Genomic DNA, 15711 nt, shown 5'->3' with positions numbered 1-15711 from the left:
GTGATGATTTTTGAAACAGCAAAGTATTTTAATTTAAAAACTGCTTTCCTTATAACAAAGTTCTTTGGTTCAAAGCATATATAAAAGCAAAAGTTATTTTTCTAGATTGGTCTCAGATTTATTCTTTGAGTGTGTGTCTCATTTATTGCCTCTGTGAGTACAACAAATGCTTAACACGACTCCTTGATAAGCATAACTGCTTGCCCACACTACCCAAAAAAGAGGACTCTTTGAGCGGAATACTTCATTTTAGTGCACTATATAGAGAGCCAGCATTCTACATTATGTGTGATGGGGTCACTATAGAATTCCACTTTATCCCCATAGATTAGTTGAAGTGTGTTTTTTTCTTTTCTGGCAGATCTGTAAGACACTGCATAGAATTAATGTTATGGTCATGCACGTTAGAAAGAACCCTTATATTTTCATATGAACAACACAGCATCAATGTTATATTACTGCCAAAATGTTATGCCAAACCAAGAGCAATGTTTTGCACCACAGTAAGCACACCTCGGAAATACTCAATTAGCTCCAGCATAAATGCACCATCCCTCACAGCATTACATCATAAATAAACCTGTGTACCCCCACAACCAGAGCTGTGAGACACAGATAGAGAACATCCAACTCTGGCTGAGAAATGGACAACCAACCTCCCAAAACAGGAAAATGTGAGACTCATTTAGCATGCCCAGCAAATTGCGAGAAGGATCTACGAATGCTAGGGAGCAGAGCCTAACGTCATTGTAGCTGGACATGGCTCAGATGAACTCCACCAGCCGCCGTGAAATCTAAACATATATAGTGCTGCTGGGCACCCTTATTCGGGCTAACACTCTTAAGGGACAATTGAGAACACAAAGAGGGCCACTGGAGCATGGGCATCCACTGGGGGCAAGGGGATGCACTTGCCCCTTTGGAATTAGGTACGGCCTGGTGTGCAGGCTCACAGTGCAGCGTAACACAACGGTTGCCATACTGTTACGCTGTCTGCACTAGTACGGCCGCTGTCCCCATTAAAATTATGCCCCCTCCCCTGAAAAAATGCCAACCCCCTGAAAAAATTCTGTGGACACCCATGCGCTGTAGCATCAATGGGGCTGGGAACTGCTGAATTGCCGAGCTTTGTATCGAGATGGCTCAGTGCCTGATCACACTCTGTAAATTAATATGGTGATTGTGACTGAACAGAGCTACTGGAGGTGCTGTGAGTGCCATAGATGAGGGGTTGCATAGCAAAGATCCTTGCTGTTGGAGGAGACTTTGCTAACTGTGCTTCTGACGATGGACAATCAAGCTCCTGATGAATGTGTGGATCCCTGAGAGATGCACTTGTCACTGTGGCATGGCAGATAAGGGCCCAATCAAGGTTTCAGAGTGTAACGGCCATTGAATGGACAGTACAAGACGGTGGTGGTGGTGTTGATGGGATTCCCTTCATTCAAAGTATGGGCTGCAGCTGCTGTTTGTTTCTCTGCTGCTTTCTGAAGGGGGAGTTCTTAGTGGCACTGATTAGTCCCACTGAGGGAATGGCACTACAACTGGGGTGCGGTTCCTCAAAATCCCCGCCACCCCTGTTATTTACTCATTTATTTATATCCACTATGATCTGTGTACTGATAAGTACTGAGCAGGAGGGTGGATAATTCCTACACCACTTTGTTGTGACTGTTAACATTTTGTATCCTGCTCAGTGGGAGACATAAGGCAGAACTAACAAAGGCTTAGCTGGCATTGCTGCGATGAGATGCTTCACTGTGCACTCTTACGTGACATGTATTTAACGTTGCTGAACAGAGGTGGTCGTGAAGGTGCAGAGCCGAGATTTATGCATTCACATACCACTAAGCACCACTGATCCCAGTGTGTTACGAATGAGTTCATCAAGCTTATGTGCTGGCAAAAATGGTGAAGAAATCAGAGGCACAGGGAGGAGACTTCAGGGAGCCTCCAGTTGAAGCATGCAGAAGTGCTCAGAGAACTGTGTTGATTACTGTGGCGGAGAATACTCTGACTGGGGTCAAGCTGGAACCCAGACTGGTGGCTTTCTGAGCAACCAAAGACATATTTTTAATTAATTTATTTTTATTGAATTTCCAGGTAATCCAGAGGCAAACAGTGCACAATCCGTACTGTCTCAGAATTTTCAATACAACATATTCTTCAATTAACAACATCAGTTACTGTATTGGCGTCTACATTGCCAACGGAGGAAGTACAGTGCCAGTAAAGAAAGGGATGCAAAGGGAATTAGATGGAAGAGTAAGGAAGAGAGAAGGGGGGAAAAGCCATTCAGCAGAAACAGACAATGGAAAGACACTGTGAACAGGTCTTATAAGTCTGATCTGCTATATGCCGGCTGGTGCAGCACGATGCAGTTTTGCGAGGTGGCCTGTGGAGCCTAAATGCCAATATGGGGGATCACTCAATTACCCTCAGTGTCAGCTGCAGGGCCCTCCAGGTCCACCTGGACCAAGGTACCGCTCCAAGGGGGACCAAATGTCTTTGAGACGTGACTTCACTGGCATCGCCTCCCAGTAAGCAGTTAACTATTCCTGGCAGTAGGCCGCATCCCTGAGCCATCACACTCTCTGCGGCACCACTACTTGCCGCTTTCGTCACGAGAAGTAGAAGAGCTGTTAACTTGCGCACGTCCAAGGGGGACATCCTTCACATACCCTAAAAGGGCTTCGTGCGGAGACCTCTCAAGTGAGTACCCAATGATCTTCATTAAGGTGCCGAATAATATGTCCCAGAAGCACTGCAGTCCAGGACAATCCCAAGCCTGGTGTAAGAAGTCAGCATAAGGCACAGCGCAACAAACACAGCACACATCATCAAGCCCATTCTGTGCATCATTTTAGAGGTGCAGTATTGTCTATGGAGATACTTCAAATGCACCAATCTCAACCTATAATTGGGGGAAAGCGCATGGGACTGGGTACAGCAGTGTTACTATTGGTCATTTGTTAGGGGAGTCGATATATCCGTGTCCCTTGCCCGCTGGCTGACAGGAGCACATACCGACGCAGTCTTCTGCATACCAGCATAGAGTCTTGTGACCAACTTGTGTGGGGATGGGTTTGTAAGAATCGCCTCCAGTACCTGGAAGGTGGGTGTAACTGCAGAGAATGAGTCATGAGCCATCCGGAGAGTGGCCCGCAATAGACAATATGTGAACATGTCGAGTAGAGTCACTTCGGGTTCTTGTAGAGCTTGGAGTGGTGCGATAAAGGTGCCCTCTGGTTATAACGCACCCATCGAGGTCAGCTCAGTTTACTCAACCTACTGCGGGTCTCAAAGTTGAGAGTAATGGGAAAGGAGAGGTGTCCAATTAGGGGAACCAAAGAGGTGAAAAGGCTTTCTAGCCAAGCTCGTGGTCTAAGTTTGTTCCATGCCCATACCGTGCAAGCAGCAGTGTCTATCTGCGTTCGTGGACCCTTGGGGCCTGAAAATAGTGCCGGTTGAAGAGGGCATGGCACCAAATGGCCAGAAATTGCATAGGGAAAAGCCAGTAGTGTACAAACTGTGTCTAGGCACTAAAGTAATACAGATCCATATCCGGGGCTCTGAGCCCACCTTGCTAGAAAAAGAGCATCAGAATCTTCCATGCGATTCAAGCTGTCCTCCAGCCCACTGGAATGATACCAAGCGTGAGCAAAGCTGTTGATGGAAACACAATGGCAGAGGAAGGGACAGGTTAATAAACAGAGGAATTTAGGGAAGATTACCATCTTGGCAATGGCCGGCCAACAGGTTAGGGAGAGTGGAGGATTCCACCAACTTTCTAGCCGCTCATCCAACCAAGTCATTACGCCCCTATAATTGGCTCTCCACAAATCATCTAGATCCCTACTAAGCCAAATCCCTAGGTACCTTTCCGTTCCCTTAGTCTATCTCAGTGGGAATTCCAAGGTGAATTCCGGTGTTGCATCTGTGGGCGGGAAGAGGATCATCTTGACCCAGTTATAGTAAACCCTGATATACCACCAAACTTAGTGAATTCCCAAATCATTGGGTCTAGATTTTTACAAGGTTCTCTCACATACAGGGTCACAACGTCTGCATACATTGAAACAATAATCCTACGGGTGTAAACATCAGACTTCAATGTGTGTAATGCTGATGCAAATGAGCCATGAGTGGCTTAATTGCTATGGGAAATAGGATGGGCAACAGTCGACATCCCTGACGGGTACTCCTAGACACTCAGAATGGGGCTGACCATCCCATTTACCCGCAGATGGGCCGTGGGCTGGGCATACAGTAGGCCAGTAAGCTTTATATATTTGGGGCTTACCCCAATGCAGGACAACAGGGAGAAGAGGTAGGGCCATTCGAGCACATTGAATGCCTTAGTAGCGTCTAAAAACACAGCTGCAGCACTAAGGTTAGGGCCAACAGTTTGGAGTAGGGCAAAGAAGTTGCACAGGTTGTAAGTGATTGACCTGCCGGAAACAAAGCCCGACTGGTTGAATGTACAATTGTCAGAAGTAACGGGAACAGATGCAAGGCAATCACCTTAGCAAGAATTTTATTGTCCATGTTGATCATGGATAGGGGTTGTTACAACTCACAGTGCTGGAATACCTGGGGAGGATACCAGCAGCAAGGGAATCCTCGTGCATAGCTAGATGTGGGGCAAGGGGGCATATTCCTTATAGAAGGCCATGGTAAGGCTATCCAAGCCAGGAGTTTTATTCCCAGGTAATGCATTAATAACCTGCACAACCTTTTCCACCAATAAAGGATCATCTAGGAAGCATGGATGCCCCTCCTCAAGCCACAGTAGCTGCAAGGAATCAAAATACTATACAAGATCCTGGGGTGTTGCCAGTTGCTTGGTTGCATATAGGGAGGAGAAAAAGGTGGTAATTTCTTTTCATTTCGCATCAGTGCCCACATGCTCTTTAGATTGGTCATCCCTCAGCGAGACTATTTTGGAGGGAGGAAATCAACATATATGCAGCCTTTTATCCCTACACTATACCCCCTGTGAAAGAAATATATTTTTCTAAATCTGTATTGAGACGTTCCTTCCATTTCCTACGTACTTATGTTACCAGATTTGTAACAGGATAATTAATGGGTGTTTCTATTGTCAACTGGGGTGCTAAAAACTTATTTGATGAATTCAGATTCAATAAATCTTGGAAACCTCCCAAACTAATGTGTTCATCCTCTATTTAAGTTACCAGATATGCAGCAACTTTTAACACAAGCAGAGAAAAACTACTTTGAAAGTAAAGTTAAGTTGGATCGAATTAATACGGAAAAAGAGGTTATCGTGGAAGAAAATAAAGCCTTGGAACAAGAAAAGCATGATTTGAAACAGAGATTAAAAGACGTTATCCAGGAGGTTCGCCTAGTGAAAGACACGTGAGTTGCAACTTAGTAACTAATGTGTACTTGCTATTGCTACAAAAATAAACATATTTCTAAAAAGTGTTTGGAGTTATTTTTGAAGTTTGTCTTTAGAAACCATTTTATTAAAAACAAATCTCAAAACTAGGTGTGCAATGTTACATTTGTATGTCAAGCATCAACTTCATCTGCATTTCCCCCTAGTAAATACTCATTTTGTTGTGATGGTGAATTTTATCACAGAAATTAGAAGTAAATGTGTACCATAAAACGCTTATATGAATCAAATTGTATGAAGATACCCCTACATAGAGGACATCCAAACATTTTGCATAGAAAATCATAACTAAGTAGCATCTTGCTAGCATTAAAAATGCGGAACATATTTAACAGCATTATTATGTTGACACGCCTCTTATGCTGGGTTGAATCCAGAAGCCATTTTATTGGCTCCTGAATCAAACTCAGCTGAAAAACTCTTAGGGGTTATTTACTAAGGAATCATGCGAGCACTCACTTGGCGCAACGCGACACACTGCGATACAAAGCGTTGCACTGATTGATATTATAAAAGCTGCCAGGCGCACCACATAACTGTGCAGGGCTGCAAGAGCGCCTACACAGCCCTTCGTAAATAGCCCCAGTAGCCTTCCTCCTAATGCCACTTTAACAATTGCTGTGTTTTAGGCTCAGTTTCATTCAAACCCATCAAACGTATACAGTTCTTTACTCCATACCAGCAAAATAAATGTTATATTGCGCACCTGAATCAAAACTCTATAAAGCAGGATATCTAAGGGAGGACCTCTGGTAGGGTAGCTTTGTGTTTAGGATTGGGATTCGAGGTGTGAGAAAGAACCCTGAGACGTTGCTGTTGATCGTCTGCACCACAAGCCTAAAATGGCGGCGGGTCATGTCTTAAGGTATCCTGGGAGACATGTACCTAGCTTGGTCAGTAATATTAGGGGGTGGGGTAGAGTGTAAACTGCAGCATACAACCATGCTGGCATATCATGGTTAAATACATTATAGTAGAAGCGGTGCAGAAGGGGGTTGCAGATTTTAAGGGGTACTTAAAATACAATATTTTGTAAAATAATCAACATTTTTAAGACCTTTGCGCCTGTGTGTGTGAATGCTTGTGTGTTTTTGTCTGTGTGGGTATGTTAAAAATCCCTGGTAAAATACGACAGACTCTCAATCATACTTGACTGAAAACACCCGTGCCCAACTATTTTCTAGAGAATAGATTTATTATGGGGGGGTGTAATACCCCAACCCACCTCCCCACTTCCCCCCACTGAAGCGAGGCCCCTGCTGGGAGATGGCACACTGAGCTTCCTAACATAGATGCTGAACTTAGCCTTATTTTACAAGCTGAGTTTATGCTTAATGGTTTGTTGTTCTGCCATGTCCTTCTTGGCTGGTAATCTATAAATTATGGGTCGAGGTCCTGATAACAATGAGAGACGTTATATGGAGGGTTCTAGGACGGCCCTTTATACATGTTCAGAGCGGCAATGAGAGCGTTTCTTTGGTCATTCTTCGATTGCCATTGCCCAAGTGAACAACTGGGAGACTGGTTCCATAAATCCCCTCAGTGGGAGCACCCAGCAGTTTTGACGAAGCGCCTTTGGATTTCTTAAACACGATTTCCAGGAACTGCCTAGTATGGCATTGATAGAGGGTAGCACCGGTACTCTCCTAAATCTTAGAAAAACAATCGTTTTAGGTCTTCTGAGTTAAAGAACGACGATATCTTGAGACGGAGGGCAAATCCCTGAAAACAGTTAACAAAATGTGCTTACTACCCCCAAGACAAGCACATGCACCGAGCTAGTTCATACGTGAAACCATGTTTGTACAAAAATGTAGTTCATCATGTTCCTAGGCGCACCTCAGATTTTCTACACAAATAAAAATTCATATGCCGTTTGTTATTCCATTCTGCAAAGTAAACACCTTATCTTGACAATAGAAATAAAGGTAAGCTTTAATTGTGTACACTCCATCAAGCCCCTCCCCAACTCCCTTTCCACTCGGTGGGTTGTTCTTTTCTGGTACCATCATCTATTATTTAAATTTACAAAGCATATGCCAGTTTTCCCGGGTGAAAAACTGACAAAGCAGTGAACAATGATTCTTCTAAGAGGAAAAACTGTCTATAAGGTTGCAGTATGCAAACATGTAATATTTCGCGTAGCATCCTAATCACAAATCACCTCTGTTTCACTTGGTAGGTGCATCAAACTCGTCACCCACCCTCATCAGACGCAGAGTTCCTGAACGTGAAGTTAATGAACACTGTATAAACACCGTCTCCATTTAATTTCTCACCAGGGAGATGTCTCAGAGACGCAGAGCTGCAGCAGCTGAGGAAGCTTTAGAGAGAGCCACCCAGCTACAGTACAGCGCCGAAAGGGAAAAGCGCTTAACCGAACATGACAGAGACGAGAAGAGGAAAGAGTGTGCGATATGGATTAAAAAACATGACGCACTGGCAAAAATCCTCCGATCCCAAGAAGAGGAGAAGTCCAAAAGACAAGATAAAGCGGTATATAGAGAAAACAGCCTTTATTATTGAAGCAGAATACATCTTTCATATAACGCAATATTCAGAATGACATCGTTTTTATTTTTATTTCTCACTACATGTTAATATATTCTTCATTGTAATATGGATTTCCTAAACATAGGTGCAAGAGATATGGCCATGCACAAGGCTTAACATTTTTCTTGTGAATATAAACAAGCACTCTAATACAAAAGTGGGATATGCTGCAACTACAAATGCCCCTGTACCCCAGATTTCATTATTTCAGGCTTTTGGCAAAAGAAACAATAGTGTTTCACTTTAACATTTAATATTTGTTACTACATAGATGGGAAACGGACTAGGACGGGACTGATCTATATATAGGGCTGTGCCCGAAAGGATGGTCTGTCACGTCAGTGTGTGGGACGGTATTTTGGCGCTTTGTGGGTCTGTTTTATGTTCTGCTGAGCCATTTGTAAACTGTTGATTTTACCACAAAGATTGACTGCAGCAAGCTAAAATTCATGCAGTGCCCCATACTTTGCAAACCATTTATACAGCGTCTGTATTCATTCAAAAGTACCCCGATTTATTAGCTAATGGTGGGGCATTTATTCATTGGTGCTTGTGCCTATTTTCTGTCTCAGCCCACCTCTACAAAGAATATATGTATATATGTATATATATATATATATATATATATATATATATATATATATATATATAAAACCCTTCGTCGCTGCAACCCGCAAAACTCCAGTTGCATCCACCAAGTGGGTCCGGTGGTGAGCTTGCAGGCGTAGAAACTGCTATAAAACACAGGAGACAGTGTCACACAATCCGGACACAGAAAGCGTATGTTTGGCTGTTTGCTGTTATATTTTCTTTTAGTATGTTGAGTAAGATTGCCCATTATGAGACTACGCCAAAGGCCTGTTTTCTGTTTTCAGAGCCAAGCAAAATTCCAAAACTTTTTCTTGTGTGTGGCTGAAAGTGACCAGAGGATCAGCATTCTGAAAAATAAAGATGGCACCCCAAGGGGTTTCGAGGTATTTAAAGTTTTGATTTATTTGTATTTTTTTGCAAAGAAGTTTCCAAAATTGGCTATTACACGATTCCATAAAACAAATACAAAGCAAACTGAACATTGATCACCTAAAAATAACGATAAATAAAATTGCAGCTATAAAATTGCTCATGGAGTGGTGCCCGGTTAGCTGAACCATTAGAGCTCAAATTGACTGAAGTTCAAATGCTCATGTATGTTGAAAGATGTTCAGTAATCAAATTGCACAGAGGGGGGCATGGCCTGACCACCACCCAAGATGGTGGTTCAGTCGTGAAGCTCTGTGGGAAATTGTGCTCACCACCATCTTATGCAGGCAAGACTCAGCCCCCAAATTCCCTCTAATCATCCTGCGATAGCACCTTGTGGTGCCAATGACCCTCTATGCCAAGCTTAAGAGCAGGGACCACCCAGAGTCTGCCATGTGCAGGTGTGAGAAAGTAGCCTCTTTCTAGCCTTGTTACCCCCACTTTAGGCCTGTTTGTGAGTGTATGTCAGGGTGTTTTCACTGTCTCACTGGGATCCTGCCAGCCAGGGCCCAGTGCTCATAGTGAAAACCCTATGTTTTCAGTGTGTTTGTTATGTGTCACTGGGACCCTGCTAGTCAGGACCCCAGTGCTCATAAGTTTGTGGCCTATATGTATGTGTTCCCTGTGTGGTGCCTAACTGTCTCACTGAGGCTCTGCTAACCAGAACCTCAGTGGTTATGCTCTCTCATTTCTTTCCAAATTGTCACTAACAGGCTAGTGACCAATTTTACCAATTTACATTGGCTTACTGGAACACCCTTATAATTCCCTAGTATATGGTACTGAGGTACCCAGGGTATTGGGGTTCCAGGAGATCCCTATGGGCTGCAGCATTTCTTTTGCCACCCATAGGGAGCTCTGACAATTCTTACACAGGCCTGCCACTGCAGCCTGAGTGAAATAACGTCCACGTTATTTCACAGCCATTTTACACTGCACTTAAGTAACTTATAAGTCACCTATATGTCTAACCTTTACCTGGTAAAGGTTAGGTGCAAAGTTACTTAGTGTGAGGGCACCCTGGCACTAGCCAAGGTGCCCCCACATTGTTCAGAGCCAATTCCCTGAACTTTGTGAGTGCGGGGACACCATTACACGCGTGCACTACATATAGGTCACTACCTATATGTAGCTTCACAATGGTAACTCCGAATATGGCCATGTAACATGTCTATGATCATGGAATTGCCCCCTCTATGCCATCCTAGCATAGTTGGCACAATCCCATGATCCCAGTGGTCTGTAGCACAGACCCTGGTACTGCCAAACTGCCCTTTCTGGGGTTTCACTGCAGCTGCTGCTGCTGCCAACCCCTCAGACAGGCATCTGCCCTCCTGGGGTCCAGCCAGGCCTGGCCCAGGATGGCAGAACAAAGAACTTCCTCTGAGAGAGGGTGTGACACCCTCTCCCTTTGGAAAATGGTGTGAAGGCAGGGGAGGAGTAGCCTCCCCCAGCCTCTGGAAATGCTTTGTTGGGCACAGATGTGCCCAATTCTGCATAAGCCAGTCTACACCGGTTCAGGGGACCCCTTAGCCCTGCTCTGGCGCGAAACTGGACAAAGGAAAGGGGAGTGACCACTCCCCTGACCTGCACCTCCCCTGGGAGGTGTCCAGAGCTCCTCCAGTGTGCTCCAGACCTCTGCCATCTTGGAAACAGAGGTGCTGCTGGCACACTGGACTGCTCTGAGTGGCCAGTGCCACCAGGTGACGTCAGAGACTCCTGCTGATAGGCTCCTTCAGGTGTTAGTAGCCTATCCTCTCTCCTAGGTAGCCAAACCCTCTTTTCTGGCTATTTAGGGTCTCTGTCTCTGGGGAAACTTTAGATAACAAATGTAAGAGCTCATCCGAGTTCCTCTGCATCTCTCTCTTCACCTTCTGCCAAGGAATCGACTGCTGACCGCGCTGGAAGCCTGCAAACCTGCAACATAGTAGCAAAGACGACTACTGCAACTCTGTAACGCTGATCCTGCCGCCTTCTCAACTGTTTTCCTGCTTGTGCATGCTGTGGGGGTAGCCTGCCTCCTCTCTGCACCAGAAGCTCCGAAGAAATCTCCCGTGGGTCGACGGAATCTTCCCCCTGCAACCGCAGGCACCAAAAAGCTGCATTACCGGTCCCTTGGGTCTCCTCTCAGCACGACGAGCGAGGTCCCTCGAATCCAGCGACTCTGTCCAAGTGACCCCCACAGTCCAGTGACTCTTCAGTCCAAGTTTGGTGGAGGTAAGTCCTTGCCTCACCTCGCTGGGCTGCATTGCTGGGAACCACGACTTTTGCAGCTACTCCGGCCCCTGTGCACTTCCGGCGGAAATCCTTTGTGCACAGCCAAGCCTGGGTCCACGGCACTCTAACCTGCATTGCACGACTTTCTAAGTTGGTCTCCGGCGACGTGGGACTCCTTTGTGCAACTTCGGCGAGCACCGTTTCACGCATCCTCGTAGTGCCTGTTTCTGGCACTTCTCCGGGTGCTACCGGCTTCAGAGAGGGCTCCTTGTCTTGCTCGACGTCCCCTCTCTCTGCTGGTCCAATTTGCGACCTCCTGGTCCCTCCTGGGCCTCAGCAGCGTCCAAAAACGCTAACCGCACGATTTGCAACTAGCAAGGCTTGTTGGCGTTCTTTCGGCGAGAAAACACTTCTGCACGACTCTCCACGGCGAGAGGGATCCGTCCACCAAAGGGGAAGTCTCTAGCCCTTTTCGTTCCTGCAGAAACCTCAGCTTCTTCCGTCCAGTAGAAGCTTCTTTGCACCCGCAGCTGGCCTTTCCTGGGCATTTGCCCATCTCCGACTTGCTTGTGACTTTTGGACTTGGTCCCCTTGTTCCACAGGTACCCTAGATTGGAAATCCACAGTTGTTGCATTGCTGGTTTGTGTCTTTCCTGCATTATTCCTCTAACACGACTTCTTTGTCCTTAGGGGAACTTTAGTGCACTTTGCACTCACTTTTCAGGGTCTTGGGGAGGGTTATTTTTCTAACTCTCACTATTTTCTAATAGTCCCAGCGACCCTCTACAAGGTCACATAGGTTTGGGGTCCATTCGTGGTTCGCATTCCACTTTTGGAGTATATGGTTTGTGTTGCCCCTATCCCTATGTTTCCCCATTGCATCCTATTGTAACTATACATTGTTTGCACTGTTTTCTAAGACTATACTGCATATTTTTGCTATTGTGTATATATATCTTGTGTATATTTCCTATCCTCTCACTGAGGGTACACTCTAAGATACTTTGGCATATTGTCATAAAAATAAAGTACCTTTATTTTTAGTATAACTGTGTATTGTGTTTTCTTATGATATTGTGCATATGACACTAGGTGGTACTGTAGTAGCTTCACACGTCTCCTAGTTCAGCCTAAGCTGCTCTGCTAAGCTACCATTATCTATCAGCCTAAGCTGCTAGACACCCTATACACTAATAAGGGATAACTGGGCCTGGTGCAAGGTGCAAGTACCCCTTGGTACTCACTACAAGCCAGTCCAGCCTCCTACATTGGAAGCAGCGACGGGATAAGTGCTTTGAGACTACTTACCACTCTTGTCATTGTACTTTTCATAAGAGAAAAATATACAAAACAAGGTCAGTGTATATACACATAGCCAAAAAGTTTTGCATTTCCTCTTTTCACTCTTTTCTAAGTGCTGAAAAGTACTTCTAACTTTCTAAAAAGTTCTAAAAAGTTTAAAAAGTTTTTTTTCTCTGTCTTTCTAAAAGCTCTGACAAACTTTTTATCTTTTACTATCACTTTAACTCTCTCTAAAAATGTCTGGCACAGGCCAAAATGTTGATCTGTCCAAACTTGCATATGATCACCTTAGCTGGAAAGGAGCAAGGAATCTCTGCACAGAGAGAGGTTTGAGTGTAGGGAAGAATCCTTCCTTAGAACTGTTAATTAACATGCTTAGAGTACAGGATAAGGCCATAAGTGCCCAATCTGTTGAAAAAGTAGCTAATGGTTCTCAATCTGATCCAGGGACTCCCCCAGGAAAAGATTCAGGAAAGAAACTTCCTAGCCTGCCCATTACTAGACAGTCTAGCATAGTTGGTAATGATGATGAGCCACACCATATAAATAGTGTTGTCTCACATCATAGCAAAAGCATTTATTCTCACCATACTGGTAGTGATGTTTCTGTTAGCCAAGCTGTTAGGGTGGCTTCTGTAAGGGACAGGTCTCCTTCTGTCCATTCTCACCATACTTCTGTTTCAAGGCATGTCCCTCCCACCCACCCTGATGACAGATTGTTAGAAAGGGAGCTCAATAGATTGAGAGTGGAACAAACCAGACTGAAGCTCAAGAAGCAACAGCTGGATTTGGATAGACAGACTTTAGAAGTAGAGAAGGAGAGACAGAAACTGGGTTTAGAAACCCATGGTGGCAGCAGCAGTATTCCCCATAGTCATCCTGTAAAAGAGCATGATTCCAGGAATCTGCACAAGATAGTTCCCCCTTACAAGGAGGGGGATGACATTAACAAGTGGTTTGCTGCACTTGAGAGGGCCTGTGTTGTACAGGATGTCCCTCAAAGGCAGTGGGCTGCTATCCTATGGCTATCATTTAGTGGAAAAGGTAGGGATAGGCTCCTTACTGTGAAAGAAAATGATGCTAATAATTTCCAAATTCTTAAGAATGCACTCCTGGATGGTTATGGCTTAACCACTGAACAATACAGGATAAAGTTCAGAGAGACCAAAAAGGAGTCTTCACAAGACTGGGTTGATTTCATTGACCATTCAGTGAAGGCCTTGGAGGGGTGGTTACATGGCAGTAAAGTTACTGATTATGAAAGCCTGTATAACACAATCCTGAGAGAGCATATACTTAATAATTGTGTGTCTGATTTGTTGCACCAGTACCTGGTAGACTCTGATCTGACCTCTCCCCAAGAATTGGGAAAGAAGGCAGACAAATGGGTCAGAACAAGGGTGAACAGAAAAGTTCATACAGGGGGTGACAAAGATGGCAATAAGAAGAAAGATGGTGAAAAATCTCAAGATAAGCATGGGGATAAGGGTAAAACCAAAGATCCCACTTCAAATCTTAAACACTCTTCAGAGGGTGGGGATAAAACTAATTCTTCCTCTTCTTCTCAACCCACACACATTAAAAAGCCTTGGTGCTTTGTGTGTAAAAATAGAGGCCATAGGCCAGGGGATAAGTCCTGTCCAGGTAAACCCCCTGAGCCTACCACCACTAATACATCAAGCTCTAGTGCCCCTAGCAGTAGTGGTACTAGTGGTGGGACTGCTGGCAACAGTCAAGTTAAGGGTGTAGTTGGGTTCACTTATGGGTCCATAGTAGAAACTGGGGTAGTCAGTCCCAAGACAGTTTCTGTCACACCTAGTGGCATTGGCCTTGCCACACTGGCTGCTTGTCCCCTTACAATGGATAAGTACAGGCAGACAGTAACAATAAATGGTGTTGAGGCCTTGGCCTACAGGGACACAGGTGCCAGTATCACTTTGGTGGCTGAAAACCTAGTGCACCCTGATCAACACATCATTGGACAACAGTATAAGATTATTGATGTCCATAACTCCACTAAGTTTCTTCCCTTAGCTATAATTCAGTTTAGTTGGGGTGGAGTTACTGGCCCTAAGCAGGTGGTGGTATCACCTAGCTTACCTGTAGACTGTCTCTTAGGTAATGACCTAGAGGCCTCAGGTTGGGCTGATGTAGAGTTTTATGCCCATGCAGCCATGCTGGGCATCCCTGAGGAATTGTTCCCTCTCATTTCTACTGAAATGAAAAAGCAAAGGAGAGAAGGCCTGAAAACTCAGGATCCCTCTCCATCAACAGGTAAAAAGGGTATCACAGTATCCCCTAACCACCCTACCATTCAGGATACCATTCCTGTGGTGGGAGAAACCTCTCCTGGGGTGGCACCTGTTCCAAGGGAATCATCAGTTGGCAAAACTGTACTCCCTGAGGTAGAAGTACCTCTCTGTGGGATAACTAACATTGGTGACAAAAAGAGCACCATTTTAGTTAACATGGAGCATCCCTCCAACCCTCCCAGAGAAACTTTAGTGCAGAAACTCTGCACTGCCTCACAACACTTAGGACAGCATCCCTGCCCTAGTGTGGAGCTCATAGGACAGCATCCCTGCCCTGCTCCAACTCAAGAGAAACAGCATCCCTGTTCTCTCTTCCAGCCATATGGACAAAGTTTTTGCCCAGCTATGGCTTTACTGAGACAGCATCCCTGTCTGGCATTTCCATCATTACAAATAGGTTCAGTGGACAATTCCCACTGCTCTAAACTAAAACTTACTGATAGAAACTCTGAAAATACATCTTCACATTGTTGCTTAGCTAAAAAACTTCAAACAGGGTGGTTTACATCCCCACAGGGAAGTAACCATATAGTGGATGATAAAGGGAGTAACCAGTCTATTGCAGAGCTACTCTCTACTTATCACCACTTAGACAATAAAGTCTCAACTGGCCAAGGTTAGCCTTATTGTCCTTCGTTTGGGGGGGGGTTGTGTGAGAAAGTAGCCTCTTTCTAGCCTTGTTACCCCCACTTTAGGCCTGTTTGTGAGTGTATGTCAGGGTGTTTTCACTGTCTCACTGGGATCCTGCCAGCCAGGGCCCAGTGCTCATAGTGAAAACCCTATGTTTTCAGTGTGTTTGTTATGTGTCACTGGGACCCTGCTAGTCAGGACCCCAGTGCTCATAAGTTTGTGGCCTATATGTATGTGTTCCCTGTGTGGTGC

The 15711-nt window shown here is 45.0% G+C and overlaps 1 protein-coding gene across 3 annotated transcripts in view; it reads left to right on the top strand.

Moving 5' to 3' along the window:
• LOC138284614 (golgin subfamily A member 6-like protein 7) overlaps nucleotides 1-15711 on the top strand; it is a 190326-nt gene that overhangs the window by 75170 nt on the left and 99445 nt on the right. For 2 of the 3 annotated variants that reach the window (XM_069223612.1, XM_069223610.1), the window contains 3 exons: nucleotides 5195-5382; nucleotides 7708-7921; nucleotides 8854-8952. In XM_069223612.1, coding sequence (XP_069079713.1) covers nucleotides 5195-5382; nucleotides 7708-7921; nucleotides 8854-8952 — 501 coding nt within the window. The remainder of the gene's footprint in view (nucleotides 1-5194; nucleotides 5383-7707; nucleotides 7922-8853; nucleotides 8953-15711) is intronic. The other variant, XM_069223611.1, reaches the window with a different exon arrangement.

This window comes from Pleurodeles waltl, chromosome 3_1, assembly GCF_031143425.1.
Source record: "Pleurodeles waltl isolate 20211129_DDA chromosome 3_1, aPleWal1.hap1.20221129, whole genome shotgun sequence".
Lineage (NCBI taxonomy): Eukaryota > Metazoa > Chordata > Amphibia > Caudata > Salamandridae > Pleurodeles > Pleurodeles waltl.
This window is presented reverse-complemented; position numbering and strand designations above follow the sequence as displayed.